The sequence below is a fragment of the Vipera ursinii genome (genome assembly GCF_947247035.1).
Source record: "Vipera ursinii genome assembly, chromosome: 2".
Lineage (NCBI taxonomy): Eukaryota > Metazoa > Chordata > Lepidosauria > Squamata > Viperidae > Vipera > Vipera ursinii.
In genome coordinates, this window is record NC_139513.1 from 180,065,800 (window position 1) to 180,086,910 (window position 21,111).

General features: G+C 39.8%; 1 protein-coding gene across 1 annotated transcript in view; it reads right to left on the reverse strand.

Annotated features, from left to right (window-relative positions):
• KRI1 (KRI1 homolog) overlaps window positions 1-21,111 on the reverse strand; it is a 95,301-nt gene that overhangs the window by 50,584 nt on the left and 23,606 nt on the right. Inside the window, exons 7-9 of the mRNA XM_083354679.1 lie at window positions 18,521-18,617; window positions 17,408-17,485; window positions 13,693-13,826 (exon numbers count right to left, since the gene is read on the reverse strand). Coding sequence (XP_083210805.1) covers window positions 13,693-13,826; window positions 17,408-17,485; window positions 18,521-18,617 — 309 coding nt within the window. The remainder of the gene's footprint in view (window positions 1-13,692; window positions 13,827-17,407; window positions 17,486-18,520; window positions 18,618-21,111) is intronic.

Consider the following 21,111-nt stretch of genomic DNA (forward strand, 5'->3'; position numbering starts at 1 on the left):
TCACTGGGGACGGTTGGTTCACCTGGGGGCGGTGAGGCAGCCATGCACGCTCATTCAGTTGGTGGCCTAAATTGTCCTGCTACATCTGTTGAATCAGTGGAAGGTTTAGTCCCTATAGGTAGTCTCACTGTTCTCATTCCTTTCTCCCACCAGATAAACAGCTTCCATTTGTCCAACCAGGATGATCCTAGGATCACAGCCTCAGTCATTTTTGGGGCCACCAGGAAGCGAATAAACTCCCAGTGCTCACCTATTTCTTGGCGTAGGGGCTCCGTTAATTGTGTGTAATCAGGGAGCCATGGCTTGCTTGAACCTCACAGGTTTGGAGAGCAGTTTTGCTTATGCCCAGTTTCAAGGCAAATGGCAAGCTAATGATGCATCGGGACCATCCAGAATCAACTAGCACCTTTAAATCTACCTGCGTACCCGACTTAGGGATTATGAGCTTGGCAGGTAGTGAGAAAGGGGGGACGTGTCGGCTCACCATCGGGTCATTCTCTCCTTCGTCATCACTGTTGAAAGAGGGTAGAACAGGGGCAGATCCAGACTGAGTCCTGGCATCCTCTTGTGTGGGGGATGTGACTTGGGCAACAGGTTCCTGCGTGATCTGGTTGGATTTCTCTTTCGTTACCGCTGTCCAGGTTTCTTTCTCGCAGCTGGTCCTGGTCTATTCTGCAATTGGGGTGAGGGGACTGGACAATTTGCTGTTCAGTGTGCCTGCTGTCTGCACCGGAAACACTTAATTGATGGGCCTGCAGGTGGCCTGGGTCTTTCAGCCATCACAGTAGTTGGAGGTTTACGTGAGGGTGATTGTCATTTGGGTTGTTCTGGCCTTGGCTCGGCTTCAGGTGGGAAAGGCTTCTTATAGCGGGTGAGCTGAACATCTAATCTTACCGCTCCCCGGTACCATTCTTGCAGCTGGTCAGGTACAGCTCGATAGAGGCAGGCCTGAGAAAGGTGGTTGTCCAATCCTTCCCTGAAATGATGAATTATGGATTGCTCAGGTCATCTCTCTATCCGACGGGCTATCTTGCGAAACTCTCGCACATATTCCAGGGCAGGTCAGCCAGCTTGTTTTAACTTGTGGATTTGTTCTTCTGCTTTGAGGGCAATAGATGGGTCCTCAAATCTTTCTCTCAGCCCTAGGAGGAAGAGGTGGGGGCCCTCCAATTCAGCGGCTTGCTCATTATATAAATTGTTTAACCATTTGGATGCTTCTCCCTCTAGGCTAGACGCAATCACATTGACCATAGCACCTGGATCCAGGTAGAGATAGGCCCAGCAATTCAAATGAGATCATACTAGGGTGAGGGGAAAAAATCAGTTTCTCTGGGTTTCCATCAAAGGTTGCTCTGAAAGGTGGGGCCATCATTGGTTGCTGGGGCCCCCACTGTGGCTGTTGTAACCCCAGTTGCTGCTGGCCCCATCCTGGTTGTTGATTCAACGGCTGCTGGGCCCTCCACAGCAGCTGTTGAACCTCCAGTTGCTGGTGACCCCATTAGTCCTGCTGTATGCCCAGGGGTTGCACATTCGGGCCCTGCTGCTGCCTCCCCTTGCTGTGGTTGAGGCTGCTGGATCTCCCTCATTTGTGGGCCCCACAGAGGTAGCTGTACGTTCGGGGACAGTGACCAATCTCCTAGCTGTGGTCATTCTCCCACCAGCTGCTATCTCCAGGCTTCTGCAACACCCAAAAATATTGCAAGGCCTTTATTAGCTGTGGCAAGCTCAGAGGTTGTTAGCCTTCCACTTGCGGGGGTTCCCAAACCTCCCATTGTTGCAAGGGCGCCAGGCTGGGGTTCTCTGTCTCTGTGGGGGTAGAGAGCCTAGCAGGGGATTCCTGGGGCTGGAGGGCTGTCTGGTCTGCAGACAGGATTCTGTCTGCACACAAATTCTCAGTGGCAGATGATCTGGTAGCTCTCCATCATTCTGCTTTTGAAATCTTTGAGGGCGGCAAGGCAGTCTCGAGCTGTCTGGATTCTCCACTGGAGTGGTTCCAGCCTGACAACCAGATAAGCTCTCCTAACTGCTTGGGTTCTGCCCCCAACTTGGAGTACTGCAAAAACTCATCTTCCCATAGCATGCTGTCTGTTGCTTCCTCCTCTGGAGTGTCAGTAGCTGCCAAGTCACCATCTTCGAGCATTTTCTCTTTTCCTATGATGAAGATTTTCCCCTGAATGTTTGCCAGCTTCTCTCAAGGCTAGAGACAGCGGCTGGGGCTCAGGACCCCAGTTTATTTGAAAAGAAAGGTGATTCTGGCATGATTCCGACTAATGAAACACTTCAAATGATCTTCTGGCGTATATTCTAAAGAAGTCTATAATAATGAGAACAAGACATTGGCACAGCATGGATAGATGCCAGAATCTGAATTCTCCTCCCCTGAACACATCGTATCAAATATAATTCCCCCCCTTAATTTAAACGTCATAAATTGCATTCTCCAATTCTCCAACCATACAAAGCTTTGCTTCCGTTCTATAGTGTGCCATTCCTTAACTTATTAAAAACAACCGGGATAGCATTCTCCTCCCCCCAGCTTCATTTAATTTAAAGCAAAACAGTTTAAAGGAAAAGGCCGCCTCTTATATTGTCAGAGCAAAAACATCCAATGTTTGCAGCACTGACAAAAGCGACTTAAATAGGGAAGCTACAAATCAAGAGAAGTACACCTTAATACAAAAAAAAAATCTGACTTCCGGTGGTGATGGCACACCGATGGCGGCTTTCTTCTGGCCACCTGTACTGGGATTCCGTGGAAAGCGCGCGGAGACAGCGAAAATCAACTGTCCCGCGGCTTGAAAACCTCCCCCTCGGGAGAAGAGGGGGAGGAGAGTTTTCCTCGGGTAGAGGTAGAGCTCCCCTAGACCCCCTTAATTATTTGGGGGTCGGAGGGTGAGAGCTCCCTCAGCGCCCGAGGCTTTCTCCGCACCCAGGACGCCTTTGCTCCGAGCTTTAGGAGCGAAGCAAGACGCCGCATCCACATCTGCTATTTAAAGTGACTTGTGAGTGATTTAAAAGCAGACAGAGCTGACCAGGAGAAGTTAAAATTGCAAGTGCTGGAAACTCGGGCAGAATTAATCTTCTCCATATTTTAATTTGACTTAAAGGAGAAAAATGGCACTGGAATGCTGTTTCTTTGTGTTTTAAGGTAAATAATAAATAGGGAAGCTACAAATCAAGAGAAGTACACCTTAATACAAAAAAAAAATCTGACTTCCGGTGGCGATGGCACACCGATGGCGGCTTTCTTCTGGCCACCTGTACTGGGATTCCGTGGAAAGCGCGCGGAGACAGCGAAAATCAACTGTCCCGCGGCTTGAAAACCTCCCCCTTGGGAGAAGAGGGGGAGGAGAGTTTTCCTCGGGTAGAGGTAGAGCTCCCCTAGACCCCCTTAATTATTTGGGGGTCGGAGGGTGAGAGCTCCCTCAGAGCCCGAGGCTTTCTCCACACCCAGGACGCCTTTGCTCCGAGCTTTAGGAGCGAAGCAAGACGCCGCATCCACATCTGCTATTTAAAGTGACTTGTGAGTGATTTAAAAGCAGACAGAGCTGACCAGGAGAAGTTGCTGGAAACTCGGGCAGAATTAATCTTCTCCATATTTTAATTTGACTTAAAGGGGAAAAATGGCACTGGAATGCTGTTTCTTTGTGTTTTAAGGTAAATAATAAGACTAAAATATTATCTAAAAATATGACTATGAATGAAAAGGAAATGTTAGTAAAATTGACAGGTTATGAAATAGTGAAAAAGTAAAACAAATATTTAAGGGAGTATATATTACAGCCTCTAATGTGAAATTATATAAGAATAATTATGAGACATTATGGCTAAAAGTACAAAAGGATTTAAATAATTGGAAAAAACTACAATTATTTTTGCTGGGGAAAATTGTAGCTGTTAAAATGAATGTTTTACCAAAGTTTCTCTTTTTGTTTCAAATGATACCTATACTGAAAAAAGATGCTAATCTGGATGAATGGCAGAAGGGTATTAATAAATTTATCTGGGTGGGGAAAAAATCAAGAGTTAAACTTAAGATTTAATATTCGTGCAGCTGATCAAAAATATCTGATAAACTCTAGATTGGGTGTACAGTTTAGTGCGTCTGCTCCAGATAAGAAAAATGGAGTAGTTATTTATATGAAGAAAAATTTAACAGCTAATTTAATTGAAACAGATAAACAAGAAAGATATATTATAATTGAACTTTTAATAGAAGGCAAGAAGATACTTTTGGTTGGATTATATACTCCTAATCAACAGCAAGGAGAATTTTATAAACTTTTACATAGTAAGATAATTCAATGGGATTATAAATCGTGTATTTTGATGGGAAATTGGAATGGAGTCCTGGACACACAAAAAGACAAAAAAGGTCTTTTTAAAAGCATACCAAATCATGCTAGATTGCCTAAATCTTTTTTTGAGATGACTTGGAATTGAGAGATGTTTGGACAGAAAGAAATTTGGAAGAAAAAGATTTTACCTTTTTTTCTGATAGACATCAATCCTTTTCCAGGATTGACTTTGTATTAACTACTAATGATTTTTTTCTAGGATCAAGAAGATTAAGATATGTCCAAGAATTTTATCAGATCATAGTCCAGTATGGTTGGAATTGGAAAAAGAGAGTGGACAGAGGTGGTCTTGGAGATTGAATGAAAATCTGTTTAGATATCAAGAAAATGTGGATGAATGTAAAAAACAGAAGAAAGCATTTTTAATACAAATATGCATAAGGGTACTTCTATTGAAATGGTTTGGGATGCAAGTAAAGCTTATATGAGAGGAGTGTTAATATATTTGAATAATAAATATAGGCGTAAATTGGAATATAAGCGAAAAGAGTTAGAGGAGGAAATTAAGAGGAAAGAGAAGGCTCTAATTTTGAATCCATCTGATAAGATCAAAGAAGCAATTACTTTGTTAAGAGGTCAGTTTAATATGTTGATGGCAGATCAAGTGGCAACCAACCTACGGTATATTAAACATAATACTTTTTGTAATGCTAATAAGCCGGGTAGGTGGTCACCTTATTTGTTAAGGAAGAAACAAAGGTCACGTAACATAGATAGAATAGTACATAAGGTAAAGAGGTGTTTCAGCAAAATCTTATTAAAAAGGCTTTTGTTGAATTCTATTCTAAGTTATATGTTGGGGATAAGATTCAAGGTATAGATATAGATAGATATTTATAAGAAGTGAATATCCCTGTTCTTACACAAGAGCAAAGGGAAGGGATGAATCAATTGATAAATGCTGAAAAAAATTATTTTAGCAATTAAACAATTAAAGGTGGGGAAAGCACCAGGAACAGATGGCTTGACTGCTGTTTATTATAAAGATTTACAGTTAGAAATGGTGGAACCTTTAAAACAATTATTTAGAACAATCCAATCCGGAGGTGAAGTGCCTCCATCGTGGAAAACAGCTTTTATATCGCTGATTCCGAAGGAAGATCAAGATCTTACCCAACCCAAAAATTATACGCCAATATCACTCTTAAATACTGATTACAAGATATTTGCAAAAAAAATAGCAAATAGATTAATGAAGGTAATGCAGCAAATGATTCATAGTGACCAAACAGGTTTTATAAGTGGTAGACAAATGAAAAATAATGTGAGACATATTGTAGATTTATTGGAATTTTTGGAAAGAAATAACCAGGTCTCTGCAGCGCTGATTTTTTTGGATGCTGAAAAAGCTTTTGATCAATTGGACTGGCAATTTTTATTTAAGGTACTGGAGAAAATGGAGTTTGGGGATACCTTTTTGCAATTATGAGGGCAATATATCAGAAGCAAACAGCTCAAATAATAATGGTAGTTTGACAGAAGCATGTAACATTGAAAAGGGGACAAGACAGGGGTGTCCGTTGTCACCTTTGTTGTTTGTTTTAACATTGGAAATATTATTGATTAAGATAAGAGACTCAAATAAAATTAAGGGAATTAAAATAAGAGGTCAAGATTATAGATTGAGAGCATTTGCAGATGACTTGGTTATTACTTTAAGTCAACCGACCTACTCAGTTGTAGATTTGATGGAGATAATATTGTTATATGGAAAGGTTTCTGGATTTAAGTTAAATGCTCAAAAAACTAAAATATTTAGTTTTAAATTATATTATGAGGCTGCTGCTTTATCAATTAGTGATTGGTTTAATTCAACACAAGGGAGATTATTGAATATTGAGGGTTGTGATTTGTTATTTGGTTGGCATGCATATTTATTGCATGACAAGAAGGTGGATAATGTTTTTAAGACACGTATGCTCTGTTGCGAGTTTGGAAAAAATATTTATTTATTTATTTTATTTCAATCCCATTTATATCCCGCCCTTCTCCGAAGGCTCAGGGCGGCTTACAATTTAAAGCACAAATCAATGTGCTTAGCAATAGCCTTCATTCTATGTATATGCCTGCTTATTAGGGCTTTCGCCCCCCCCAAGCGGCATTATTACAAAGTCAGCTTATTGCCCCCAACAATCTGGGTCCTCATTTTACCTACCTCGGAAGGAAGGAAGGTTGAGTCAACCTTGAGCCTGGTGGGATGCGAACCTGCACTAATTGCAGGCAGCTGGTGTTACTTAAGGAGGCATTAGCCCACTGCTCCACCAAGGCTCGACGTAAGTTAAATTATAAAATACCAATTTGGGCAATACCTAAACATGCAATAGAAAATATAAATGTGGGATTTAAACATGATGTGACTACATATAAAGAAATTCTTAGGATGGAAAGGAATGTGTGGCAATTAAAGCCATTTAATATTTTAAAAGAAGGGAAAATAGTACAAACTTGGTTCCAGTATGGGCAGTTACAAGCTAGATGAAAGGAAGATCAGAAAGTTGGTATTTCGATAACTGATGAAAATTTGGTTAAACAAATTAGAGATCAAGGTCAAGCACATATAAGAAGGATATATAATGCATTGATAGAAATAGACTCAGAAACGGAACTTGTTAAAGATTGTATGATAAAATGGGCCCAGAATTTTCAGGATGTCATAACAATGGATACTTGGGAAAAGATATGGGTTAGAATTGTAAAATTTACACAGGCTCAAAATTTAAGAGAGAATTTTTATAAAATGTTTTATAGATAGCATTTAGATCCAAAAAAATTAGCAAGTATGTATCCGAACTGTCAGCCTAAATGTTGGAGGTGTGGTTGTGATGATGCAACGTATTATCATATATGGTGGACTTGTAAAAAAGTCAAAGCTTTTTGGATTAAAATTTGGTGGAACATGCAGAAGATATTTAAGAAAAGGATAAGGTTTTCTCCACAGTTATTTCTGTTGGGTATTATTACAGATTGTACTGTTATAGATACTAAATTGATGTTGAATTTAATTACGGCAGCAAGACTTTTAGTAGCGCAAGATTGGAAGAAGGGGGAACTGCCTACTATAGAAGAGTGGACTTTGAAAGTTTCAAACCTGACAGAAATGGCAAAGATTTCAGCATATTTGAAAGAACAATCACAACAGAGATATATTGTGGAATGGAGATGATGGATTGAGTATATTCAGAATAAATATGGGACTAAAAAGTTTCATTTAGCATATGAATAAGTATTAGTTTTATATGATGTATCATTAGGTATTCATTATTAGTTAGTTATGTTTAAGGGGAGTTAAAGTGTGATAGAATTTAATGTGTTTTTTTAGTTAGTTAGCATATTCTAGCTTTAGTTTGTAAAAGTCAATACCCTGTATTCAGCTCTGGGAAGTCGGGGTGGGTGGGTGAGGGAGGGTAAGTTGGGGGGAGGGGGAGGGAGGGAGTTTATGTTTTTAAAATGTATTCTAAAACTTTTCAATAATAAAAAAAGAGTTAAACTTAAGATTCTACAAGACGCACGGGAAAGAGGAGGACTTAAGGTGCCTAACTTGAAATTATATTATGATGCGGTAGTTTTAACATTGGTTAGTGATTGGCTTAATTTAACAAATAAAAGAACACTTTATCTTGAGCGATGGGACTTATTATATGGGTGGCATGCATATTTAATTTATGACAAAAAAGTTGACAAGGCTTTTAAATCTCATATTTTAATAAGTGCTTTATTGCATGTCTGGAAAAAGTATTATTATAAGATAAATTATAAAATACCAATTTGGGGGGTTCCTGGACACGCGATAGAGTGTGAGTTGGGTGTGAGTTCGGATATGATTTCTTATAAGGAATTACTTAGATTGGTAGGGAATGATTGGCAATTAAAGTTGTTAGTTGAGTTAAAACAAGAAAATATTGTACAGTCCTGGTTCCAGTATACTCAATTGCAAGCTAGGTGGAAGTTAGATCAGAAGGTTGGCATTACACTACTGGACGAAAATTTGGTAAAACAGATCACAGATCAAAATCGAGCGCATATAAAGAGAATTTACAATGCTTTAATAGAATTGGATTCAGAAATGGAATTAGTTAAAGATTGTATGGTAAAGTGGGCTCAAAATATTCAAGAACCGATCCCATTGGATATATGGGAGGTAATTTGGGTTAGAAATGTTACATTTACCCAGGCCCAAAATTTAAGAGAAAATTTTTATAAAATGTTTTATAGATGGCATTTGGATCCTAAAAAGTTGTCTTGTGTGTATCCTAATTTACAGCCCAAATGTGGCAGTTTGGATGCCACTTATTTTCATATCTGGTGGACTTGTAGAAATATAAAAGCTTTTTGGATTAAAATTTGGTGGAACATTCAAAAGATTTTTAAGAGAAAGATAAAGTTTACCCCACAACTATTTTTATTGGGTGTTATTATAGATTGTGATACTAAAGAAACTAATTTGATGTTGAACTTGATAACAGCTGCAAAGTTATTGGTAGGGCAATATTGGAAGAAAGATAGTTTGCCTACTATAGACGAATGGACATTTAAAGTGTCAAATTTAGCAGAAATGGCTAAGATTTCTGCTTACTTGAAGGATCATTCACAAGAAAGATACATTTCGGTCTGGAGAAGATAGATAGATTATATTCAGAATAAATATGGGACCAAAAAGTTCCATTTAGCTTATGGGTAAATTTTAGATTGTTATTATTATTAATAGTTTATTATAGCAGAATTTTATTAGTTTTAATTATATGGTATTATTATTTTTAGTATTAGTATTGTTTAATAACTTGGATATTAATTTGTTTATGTTTTTATTATTATGTTCACTTTTATTTTGTTTGTATTTACGTTAAAGGGGAGTTAAAGCGCATTATGAACTTGATTATTTATATAGTTGGTTAATGTTAGTTAGATTATGATTATTATATTTGTAACCCTGTGTTCAGGTTTGGGAAGTGGGGGAGGGAGAGGGGGGAGTTTTGGGTGGGTTGGTTTTGGGGATTATATTGTAATTTTTACAAAACTTTTTAATAAAAAAAATCTACAAAGTTTTGCCACAACAATGAAAATGGAAAAGATATTTTATCTGTCAGGACTTCAAAACAAATTTGAGGATAAGAAAAAGTTTTAAGAAAATGGATTATAGAGCTGCCAGGAGAATCATTAGAATCTGGGAGACAAAAAGCGTACATCATATACAACCTGTCTTTCTCAATCCCAACATTATTTACGAAAATACAGGAATCCCCTGGCAAGCAGAATATACTAACTTTGAAAGCTACTTGGCAAAAGAAGACTAGAGTTAGATTCAAGAGACCTGACTCGACTTACCGGATGGAGTACTACATGATTCTACACTTGTTTGAGTATGGTTAAAAGAACATAAAATTTTGGATATAGCTATAGTAAGACGCGGTGGCTCAGTGGGTTAGGACGCTGAGCTTGTCGATCAGAAGGTCGGCAGTTTGGCGGGTCGAATCCCAAGTGCCGCGTAACAGAGTGAGCGCCTGTTACTCGTCCCAGCTTCTGCCAACCTAGCAGTTTGAAAGCACATAAAAATGCAAGTAGAAAAATAGGGACCACTACGGTGGGAAGGTAACAGCGTTCCGTGCGCCTTTGGCATCTAGTCATGCTGGCCACATGACCACGGAGACGTCCTCGGACAAGCGCTGGCTCTTCGGCTTTGAAACGGAGATGAGCACCGGCCCCTAGAGTCGGAAACGACTAGCACGCATGTGCGGGGGAACCTTTACCTTTACTTTTTATAGTAAGAGGAAAAGGGACGCGGTGGCTCAGTGGGTTAGGATGCTGAGCTTGTCGCTCAGAAGGTCTGCAGTTTGGCGGGTCGAATTCCGAGTGCCGCATGGGAACTTTTACCTTTACCTTTTATAGTAAGAGGGATAAGAGACATAAATAGTATATTTTTATATGAAATGTGAAAATATTGGGATGATGTATGTGAATGAAAAGGTAGGACATTTAAAAGTAATTAATTTTGACAGAAGTATGACAGAGAAGAATGATTTGAATACTGAGGGAAAACTAAGCTTAAATAAGAATTTTGAAAACAGGACATACAGGTGAAACTCGAAAAATTTGAATATCGTGCAAAAGTACATTTATTTCAGTAATGCAACTTAAAAGGGGAAACTAATATATGAGATAGACTCATTACATGCAAAACAAGATAGTTCAAGCCGTGATTTGTCATAATTGTGATTATGGCTTACACTCATGAAAACCCCAAATCCACAATCTCAGAAAATTAGAATATTGTGAAAAGGTGCAATATTCTAGGCTCAAAGGGTCCCACTCTAATCAGCTAATTAAGCCATAACACCTGCAAAGGGTTCCTGAGCCTTTAAATGGTCTCTGGTTCAGTAGGAATCACAATCATGGGGAAGACTGCTGACCAGACAGTGGTGCAGAAAACCATCACTTATACACCCTCCATAAGGAGGGAAAGCCTCAAAAGGTAATTGCAAAAGAAGTTGGATGTTCCCAAAGTGCTGCATCAAAGCACATTAATAGAAAGTTATGTGGAAGGGAAAAGTGTGGAAGAAAAAGGTGCACAAGCAGCAGGGATGACCGCAGCCTGGAGAGGATTGTCAGGAAAAGGCCATTCAAAAGTGTTAGGGACTTTCACAAGGAGTGGACTGAGGCTAGAGTCAGTGCACCAAGAGCCACCATACACAGACGAATCCTGGACATGGGCTTCAAATGTTGTATTCCTCTTGTCAAGACGCTCCAGAACAACAAACGTCAGAAGCGTCTTACCTGGGCTAAAGAAAAACAGACCTGGTCTGTTGCTCAGTGGTCCAAAGTCCTCTTTTCTGATGAGAGCAACTTTTGCATCTCATTTGGAAACCAAGGACCTAGAGTCTGGAGGAAGAATGGAGAGGCACACACTGCAAGATGCTTGAAGTCCAGTGTGAAGTTTCCACAGTCTGTGTTGATTTGGGGAGCCATGACATTTGCTGGTGTTGGTCCACTGTGCTTCATTAAGTCCAGGGTCAACGCAGCCGTCTACCAGGAGATTTTGGAGCACTTCACACTTCCTTCCACAGACGAGCTTTATGGGGATGCTGACTTCATTTTCCAGCAGGACTTGGCAGTTGCCCACACTGCCAAAAGCACCAAAACCTGGTTCAATGACCGTGGGATTACTGTGCTTGAGTGGCCAGCAAACTCACCTGACCTGAACCCCATAGAGAATCTATGGGGCATTGCCAAGAGAAAGATGAGACATGAGACCGAACAATGCAGAAGAGCTGAAGGCCGCTACTGAAGCATCCTGGTCTTCCATAACACCTCAGCAGTGCCACAGGCTGATAGCTTCCATGCCACGCCGCATTGAGGCAGTAATTGCTGCAAAAGGGGCCCAAATCAAGTACTGAGTACATATGCATGCTTATACTTTTCAGAGGTCCAATATTGTTCTATGTACACTCCTTGTTTTATTGATTGCATGTAATATTCTAATTTTCTGAGATTGTGGATTTGGGGTTTTCATGAGCTGTAAGCCATAATCATCACAATTATGACAAATCACGGCTTGAACTATCTTGCTTTGCATGTAATGAGTCTATCTCATATATCAGTTTCCCCTTTTAAGTTGCATTACTGAAATAAACTTTTGCACATTATTCTAATTTTTCGAGTTTTACCAGTATAGTGACTTAGCAAGATGTCTTTTACAAATATAATTGAAACATAAGCTGACCAGAAAAGACGTTATATGTGGATGTTATAAGATATATAAGTAGTACAGTATCTTTATAATATATGAAATATGAAAATATTGGGATGATATAAGTAAATGAAAAGTTTGGATATTCAAAGGTAATCAATTTTGAGAAAATTATGACTGATAATGATCTGAATATTGAGAGGAAATTAAGTATAAATAAGAATTCTGTAAACAGGATATATAGTGATTTAATAAGATGACTTTTACAACTGCAATATAAGTCAAGCAGAAAAGATGTTATACATGGATGCCATTGTTACTTGTACAAATACAAAATAATGTCTATATCCAACTTTGTATGCATTAGATTTAGATTTTTTAAAGATTTTATTAGATTTATATACCGCCCTTTCCCGAAGGAATCAGGGCGGTTTACAGGGCATTTTAAAATCATACCAATACAAAATACAAAGTTAAAAGACAAATAAAAGATTAAATTATCCCTGAAAATAAAACCCCAGTTTAAATTCTCAGCCTGGGCCAGAGAGCTCAAAGAGCCAAGTCTTCAGGTCTCGGCGGAATGAACGTAGGTCAGGGGTAGTCCTGAGCTCCACGGGCAGCTGGTTCCAGAGGGCAGGCGCACCCACAGAAAAGGCCCTCCCCCTGGGTGTTATCTGCCGGCAATCTTTTACTGGCGGCACCCTGAGAAGACCCTCCCTCTGGATGAAGGGAACTTGATGCTGAAAATATTAAGAATTATATCTGCCTAATGCTGATAAAGGAGCATATTATTAGAAGAAGGGAAGTTCAAGGAAACAAACTATTAATATATTGATTATAGAATTACATAAATTATTGTTTTTTAAATATATGAACCCAGACAACACGCTGTTTACTAAGCACTAAAGATTGTCATTGTAAAAAAATCAATAAAATCTATATTTTTAAAAAAACTGAAAATGGAGAGATAACTGTCCTTAACAATATTCCCTTGTAACTGGTAGTTGGAGATATGCTTCCCCCATGTCTGAGGTAACATTCAGTGTTAACAGGTCTAGTGTCCTTGAATTTATTCAATCCTCCTTTAAAGCTATTCAAGTCAGTGGCTATATGCCAAGCAAAGAACCTTCTTTTATTTTTTTAATTGCAACTTGCTGCACTGAATGACCCCTAATTCTAAAGTCTGAAGGGGAGAACCTTCTCTCTGGCCATCTTCCTCACACCATACATGATTTTACCAGTTGCTTTTTACGTAAATGAAACAGATCCATTCAGAGAGGTGTTCTAATCATTCTAGCAGTTTTTTCTACATTTTTCCAATTCTATCACTTCTTGTTTCAAATGTGGCTACCACATCCACTTCAGTACACCTAATTCCAAATTTTAATGTCCCACAAAGGTATCAAAGGGCATTACAGTATGGTCAGGTTTATTTTCAATCTCTTTCCAAATGATCCCTAACACAAAATTGCCTTTTTCATAGCTGTTGCACATTGAGTTACATCCTTAATGAGCTACTAGTGATAACCTATATAACTATGTAATACATTATTAGTAGACTGTGAGAAACCAATACATTCCTTTCCTATTAGCTCACTCTTTGCTCCAATTTTGAAGGGAAAGAAAAAAGTCAAAAGCTTAAAAAGTTCTGACCCTTCAGGTTGATGCTCCTGTTCCTGCTCCTCCTCACTGCTTCCTTCCTTATAACATTGGTTTAAGATATAATCTCTCAGAAACTGCTCCCCTTCATCCAGTTTTGGATCATTCCAGTATATTTTCAGAGGTATCTATGGAGATAGAGATACACAGATGAAATCCAAAACATACTACTAAGAATGAAAATGTGAACAATAATCATCATTAAATTCACTCCAAATATAACTGCCATCCCACTTCTCTTTGCTCAGGGATGATCTAGACTCTACAGAAATGTCTTATGCCCATTTTATCCTAAAGGTGTTGGAAGGAGGTGGACAAACTATGATGAGACATAGAGAAAACTAACAATTGATCTTTCAAGTTTTTGGTTTTTTGATACAGCTACCTTCATAATGAGTGTTTTTTCTTCTATTTTATTGCAGCAACTTGGAATTAAAATTAGCCACAGGGTGATCAGTACAGGTAATCTCCGAGTTATAAACATTCCCTTAGCGAATGTTCGAGGTTACATGATAAGTGCCCCCTAGTGTTTGCAAACAAGTCCCAAAATTATGAATGTTGCAGCACCACAAACATGCTCAGCCTTAGATCCATGGGGCAGCCCTGGAACCAGCAACTAGCGTACCCACCCCGCCTTCTGGGCGCATGTGCAAGAAGCAGCAAGCAGGCAGAGTCTGACGTCCCTGCTGGCTGTCTTGTCCCACAGGCTGACTTCACCCAGGATGCTGGCGCTGGTCGTCACCAGGGCAGAGGTGGCGGGGCGGCTCATCACTGGTTCCGGTGCTGCCCCGTGGATCTAAAGCTGAGTGCTTTCTGGCTTTGATAGACACAGATTGTAGATCTGTCAGCACCTCCATGGCCTGCTTGCTGGACTAGCCTCGCAGCCATGAGGCTTCCCTTTCACTGGGACTGGGCCCTCTCGCCTGTGTGGGATAGCGATGGCGGTATCATGGACACTGGCAGCGCTGGCAATCTCTCCCCCTCTCATCACCCCTTCCTGAGCACGGAGGAAGGAAAGAGATGAGAATGAGAAGGGAGGGAGGGGGGAGGGAGGGAGGGAGGGAGGAAGGAAGGAAGGAAGGAAGGAAGGAAGGAAGGAGGAAAGGAAAGGAAAGGAAAGGAAAGGAAGGGAAGGGAAGGGAAGGGAAGGGAAGGGAAGGAAAGGAAAGGAAAGGAAAGGAAAGGAAAGGAAAGGAAAGGAAAGGAAATGTGGTTGGAAATGCTCCAATTCACACAGTTCTGCTTCAATCCTAGATCCATTGAGACTTGGGCTCAAAGGAGAAAGCAATTTTGTGTTCTCTTTTGTTTCACAGACAGGACTTTATAGGCAATCCAAGTTAACACTGGTATTCTTGAATTGTGAATTCTTAGGAAAGTATCCCCTCCTTGTGTGTTACAAACAGCCATTTCCAGTGGGGAAAACAGGACAAAGCAGAGTGGGGGAAAATATTTTCCTTTGCTATATTTCCAGTCTGAATTAGACCATGGCAGGGTCTCTACAGGAGAGCTATTTTAAGGATTATGTATTAATAGAAAAGCAACTAAATTACCTCTGTTCCTAATACTAAAGCTGTTGCACATAAAAAACAGGAGCTCTGTTCAACTATCACAGTCACCATTTTGACAGTTTTGCTGTACTGTTGTCTGTGGACGCCCCCACTAAATGCAAACATGGAATAAACTGAGCCTGGTTTATTCTCAGTCTTTTAAGTGGCCACAGACTACTAGCAAAAGTGGCATTTGTTCACAAGGCAAGAAGGCATTGAGAAATATTTCACCTTTTGCATTTGAGCATCCAAGAAGGGACGGGAAAGGAGAAAGGGAAAGAGGAAAGACTAACAAAAAGAAGGAAAGATGGAAGGAAGAAGTAAAGGAGAATGAAGAGGGAAGGAAAAAAAAGAAAAGAAGAAAGGAAGGCAGGAAGATAAGATTATAATGAGAGGGAGGATGGGTCTGAGGGAAGTACTGCCTTACCACTTGGCCACAAGTAGCCCTTTTGCCCTTTCTGCATCCCCTTGTTTGGTCCTCCTGACCTTCTCTGGTGGTCTCCCATCCGATTGCTGAGGATGCTTTGGTTACAAAGCCAGGTCTCTTCACAGAGAGAGGGAGTGGGCCTCCTTCTGACCCACACATTTTGCCCTCCCGCACACACCATAAGCAACTTGGCCAAGCAGAGCAAGCTAATCAGCAGCATCCTTGAGGAGTAGGTAAGCGCAGCCAGGCGCCACGTTGGGAAAGGCTAGACGGGGCACTTGCCCTCCACTGCCCAGGGCTCCAGGCAGCCTACATCACTGGGATCCTCTGCATGGCCTGAGATCTTCCCTCAATTTGCAAAGCCTTTTGCCATCTATGCAAAAAGCAGCTGCCGCTGCAAACAGAGCCCCAGGTTGACACGCACGTCACTCCCGGGTTCTGTTTTTGCCAGCAGAGGCCTTCAGGAAAGGCCTTTGCCTGTGAAAACGGAAGCTGGGGATGACGCATCCATCAACTTGGGGGTCCATTTTCACCAGCAAAGGCCTCAATTAGGCCTTTGCTGCTGAGAACAGACGTTGGGAGTGACACACACTCCCTCCAGGGGCTTCGTTTTCATTGGCAAAGGGCTTGAGGCCTTTGCCACCAAGAATGAAGGCCAGGAGCGACACACGCTCCTTCCAGGGGCTCCGTTCTCAGAGGCAAAGGCCGCCTCAAGCCCTATTGGGCTCTTTGAAGCAGCACTTATAGGTGCATAAACACTTTTTGGCCAGAAGCCGAAAGCTTCTGGGGGCCATGATCTCGTGCAACTTCTAGCACCCATCCATTTTTGCAGAGAATAGGTGCCTGACTTCCCGTGAGATCAGGGCATCCAGAAGCTTTCAGTCTCTGTGCGAAAAATGCATGCCAACTGGAGACTTGAAGCAACATGATTTCGGTGACCCAAACCTTCTTTCGGTATGCTTTTCCTTGTTGAATCTGGAAGCCTTTGGAGGAGACTCACCAAGACTGCCCACTGCTCCAGAAGTGGTAGGCAGCCCTGTGAGGCAGAGAAGCTGAGCAGGGTGCACTTGTCCTGCTCTCCTTCTGCTCTCACCACTCGCCAGGAGCAGGCAAAGAAACAGAAAGGCTGGAGAGGAGACAGATCTTCACAAGGTAAGTGACCCGGCATGGCAGGATGGGGGGAGGAGCAACTGTGGGGACCCCAGGGGAGGGAGAATGAGATATCTCAGTGAGCCGGGGGAGGCCTTAAGTGGTCTGAAGCAGGTGGCCTGTTCCATCACTAGCCCCCCCCATGGCCTTCCCCACCCTGAGATACCTCATGTGCACTTAACAAGCCACACATTCAATTAGCAAATGTGTGCCTGAAAGCAGGGAGTGATCGCATTCAAGGTACAAGATTCACTCCTACGAGTCCTCAAGTTATGAATGGAATGGGCAGGCTCCATTCCATTTGTAACTCAAGGACTACCTGTAAAAAATCCCCCACTCAAACGGTCAAGAATAAAATCTGTCCCTCTTCCTTACTTAGTACTCCCAAATGAAAGTTCTAGAGATCAGTAAATAATTATTTTCAGAGAATAATCCAAGTCAGTTGAATAATTGTTATCTGGATTTCTAGGGTCTCCTAAATCACCAAGAAACAATTATATCCTAAGCCAACATTCAACTCTTACGGTAACCTCCAGTTATTCCAGCCATTTGTACAGTTATCAATTGTCCCCATCCCATTACTAGCCAGATCTTGAAGTTCATTCTCTGTTTCTAGCTTCTTTTGACCTTTCAACCAGCTGATATAGTCTGCTTCCTCATGTTCCTGAAAGAAAGTAAGTATTAAACAGACAACATTAATATCCCTTTATAGTTCCAGCATCATACTATGGGGATTTTTATTTGCATTTTTAATTACTTTCAAATTCATTCTTGAGTTAGATTATTTTTCAGTCAAAATATTTATACTTTATTTTTGCCCCTCCTTAAAAAAATCAATATAAATTTGGCTACTGAAAAATTAAGTGTCTCTCTCCATTATAAACCAAGTTTTCAAAACCTAAGTAATACCCTGGGCTATCTTAAAAAAGATTTGGGCAATACTGAAGTGTAGACTAGTTGTATATTTTCGGAAGCAAATTCTTTGTCTCATGTTGTCATGATATCTGCCATTTGTCTTTAAGTTTAATTGACAGTTGACAAAATTGGATCGCCAGGTTCTCATAAAATAGTTAACCTTACTACCACCTGATAAATGATTTATTCAGCACAGCAGAAGAAAATTAGCAAGATGTAAAGCTGCTCCAATTGAACTGAAAATAATTAAATTTGTAGATATGCCAGGTTATCTAGCTTGTTCATAAATACTTAGTTATTATGTAGTGCAGTCTATTTGAATTTGACTGATATAACTCACTGGGATTCAGTTGTTCTAAGTTAAGCTAATTCTTGTATTTAAGCAAGGTGCTAACCCTACCTTAGACCCAGTGAAGCATCTCATGAGGAGGCCACTGTATACTATAGGTAAATTGCATATAAAATTGGAGACACATTCAGCATTCTATTTTTTTTAAGGAATGGGTATCTGAAATATCAGAAAGGCATGTCACTGTTGAGAACTCCTGGAAAATCAGGAGTAATCAAGAAAAAGTTATCACAGGAAGGAGGTATCCCCTGTGACATTCAAGTAAAGTTCCTCATAATCTGAAGATATGATTAATATTTCAGACAGCCTGGAGGACCAAGCAGAAAAAATATGTATTTCCCACCTTTCCCCTCAGAAACTAAGCTGATTTTCAGAACAGTACCCTACTTAGATGAGCAAAAGACCTAAATAATACTACCTTATATAGACACATACTTTCTCTTCCTTACTTTTAACCCGTTTCTGAAGCAGAGCTGAAGAATTGCCACTGTTGCCTTCTTCTTCATCGCTTTCTGCCACAAACTTTCGGAAGCTGTATCAGATACAAAGGTAGGTCAAATGTTTTTGGAGGTTAAAAATCAATACCATCACACAGCACATGGTCACAAAGATTTACAATTACAATAATTAAATTCAAATTAGTAAACTGATTTTTTAACCATGGCCTATCAAATAACTAGGTTTATTAAACCACTAATCCAGAACTATAGTTTCCTAATTTTAATTTTAATTTGTTTAATTGTGGGCTAGTCTTAATTTAATTCCATTTTAAAGTGTACTTATTTGTATTGTTTTAACTCGCCCTGTAAACTGCCCTGAGTCCTTCGGGAATAGGGCAGTATATAAAATCAATTAAATAAATAAATAAAAATAATGAGAACTGAGTTCAAAGAAACAAAGCCAGGCAAATTACATTTTGGTTTATTTTATTTTTTTATAAGTTTTATTGGCTTTTTAACATAATTCAACAGGGCTTATTTAACAAATGTGTTGTCTGAATTTATTGTTCACTAATACAAATTAGATTCCTAATCCCTAGTTCGTTTTTCCAACCATTGATAAAATAAGTCCCAAGTTCGAAAATATTCTGTTTTTCTTTTTCTTTAACTCTCAGAGTAAGGCTGTCTATTTCTTCCTCCAATGGTATTTCTTCATTTTTCCAACATTGTGCAAATATAAGTCTTGCTGCTGTTGTCACATGTAAAATCAAATATATATTTCTTTTGTCAAGCTTTTTTTGCATTATACCTAATAAAGTTCAGCTTTAAAATCTTCATGTTTCCCCAACACATTTTCTAGACACGTATGCATTTTTGTCAAATATTTCTTTGCTTTAACACATGTCCACCATACATGATAATAAGTACCTGGTTTATGATTATATTTCCAACATTTATTCACTATATTTTTAAACATTTTTGCTAATCTTGCTGGTGGCAAGTGCCATCTATACAACATTTTATATAAGTTTTCTTTATAAGAGGTTGACATTGTCAATTTATAATTTCTTTCCCACAGGCTTTGCCATTTCTCTAAATCAGGGCTTTTCAGCCAGTGGTACACGTACCACTTGTGGTACTTTGGCACGTGGCAGGTGGTGCGTGACCGTCTTAGAGAAGTGTAGCAGGGCAGGGGAATGAGCCGAAGAGACCCAAGCCTGAGGGAGAGGCAGCTGGAGCTGCAAGTCTGTCAGGGCTCAGCAGAAGCCCCAGGAGCGCTGGCAGGGCTCCAGCTGACTGGCGCTTCTAGAAGCAGCATGGAGCTGGAGATAAACTGGAGAAAAAGGGGGGGGGGAGGAGAGGATATAAAAGGTGGTGGTTTTGGTGGGAAAGGGGAAAAAAAGACAACAGGGGAAGAGAAGGGGACAGAGAAGAAGCTATAGGAGAGCTCAACAGTCAGGGAAGAAAAAGAGACAGGGAAAAAGCAGCAGCTGCTGCTGGAAGAAAAGGTCCCCTGGTTCGTTTTCTCCAGCCAGGAGAATGCAATCAGCGCTGATGAAATGAAAAGCCGGGTGATTCAGCAAAGGAACAGCAACCAAAGAAATTAAAACCAGTACTTTTTAACTTTTTTGTACAGTTTGTAGCATTTTATTAGATTATAGAATAAAATACAAAAGCAAATAATAGGATACAGTGGGGAGGAAAAATGTAAAAAATTGAGGGGGAGAAGGGAAAAAGAACAGACTTCCTCTGTTACAGCAGAAGGAAGCATTAACATTGAACCTCAACTTTTTATTATAAACTATCCATTTCCATAACAACAAATGAATCTAATCAGTAAAACCCAAAATCTCCCCCCCCCTTTTTTAGTCATCAAGTTTTTGACACCTTCCTAAGCACTGGTGGTACTCAAATAGTGTCATGTCCTAAAAGTGGCACAATCTGTGAAAAGGTTGAAAAGCCCTGCTCTTAATCTATATTGTATCCAAAATTCTTTGCCCATGTTTTCACTTGTTTTACTTGTTCATCTTCCATTTTCAAATTTAATAAAAAGTTATACATTTTCTTAATTAGTTTTTCATCAGAGGTTAATAATATCTGATCTAACAAAATCTGCTCTTTATAGAATCCATACAATTTAACATCTTTATTATATTTCACTTGCATCTATAAATGTGACCACCATGATAAATCAATACCCTGATTATCTAGATTTTAAGTTCCCTTCAGAGTTTAGAATCTTTTTTATATATTCATTCATTTTCTATTTTCACAAACAAGAGCCCAATAGACAACAAGATGACTGAGTCCATTAGTGATTCCATGGTACATGTAAGCTTCTTAAGTCTAATACTACACCCTCCAGTACATCCTCTGTTCTTCTGGTAATAACCATTTTTCCACACTAAGCAAATAAAATTCTTATTGTTGTTAGTAAATATACAATTGCATATCTACATTTGTTACATTTTTCTAATAGTGTCAATAATATCAGTTTGGAATATCTGATATTATTGACACTATTAGAAAAATGTAACAAATTTTGCATCTGCACTCAATTTTCATTTATTTAGTCCATATCCTATT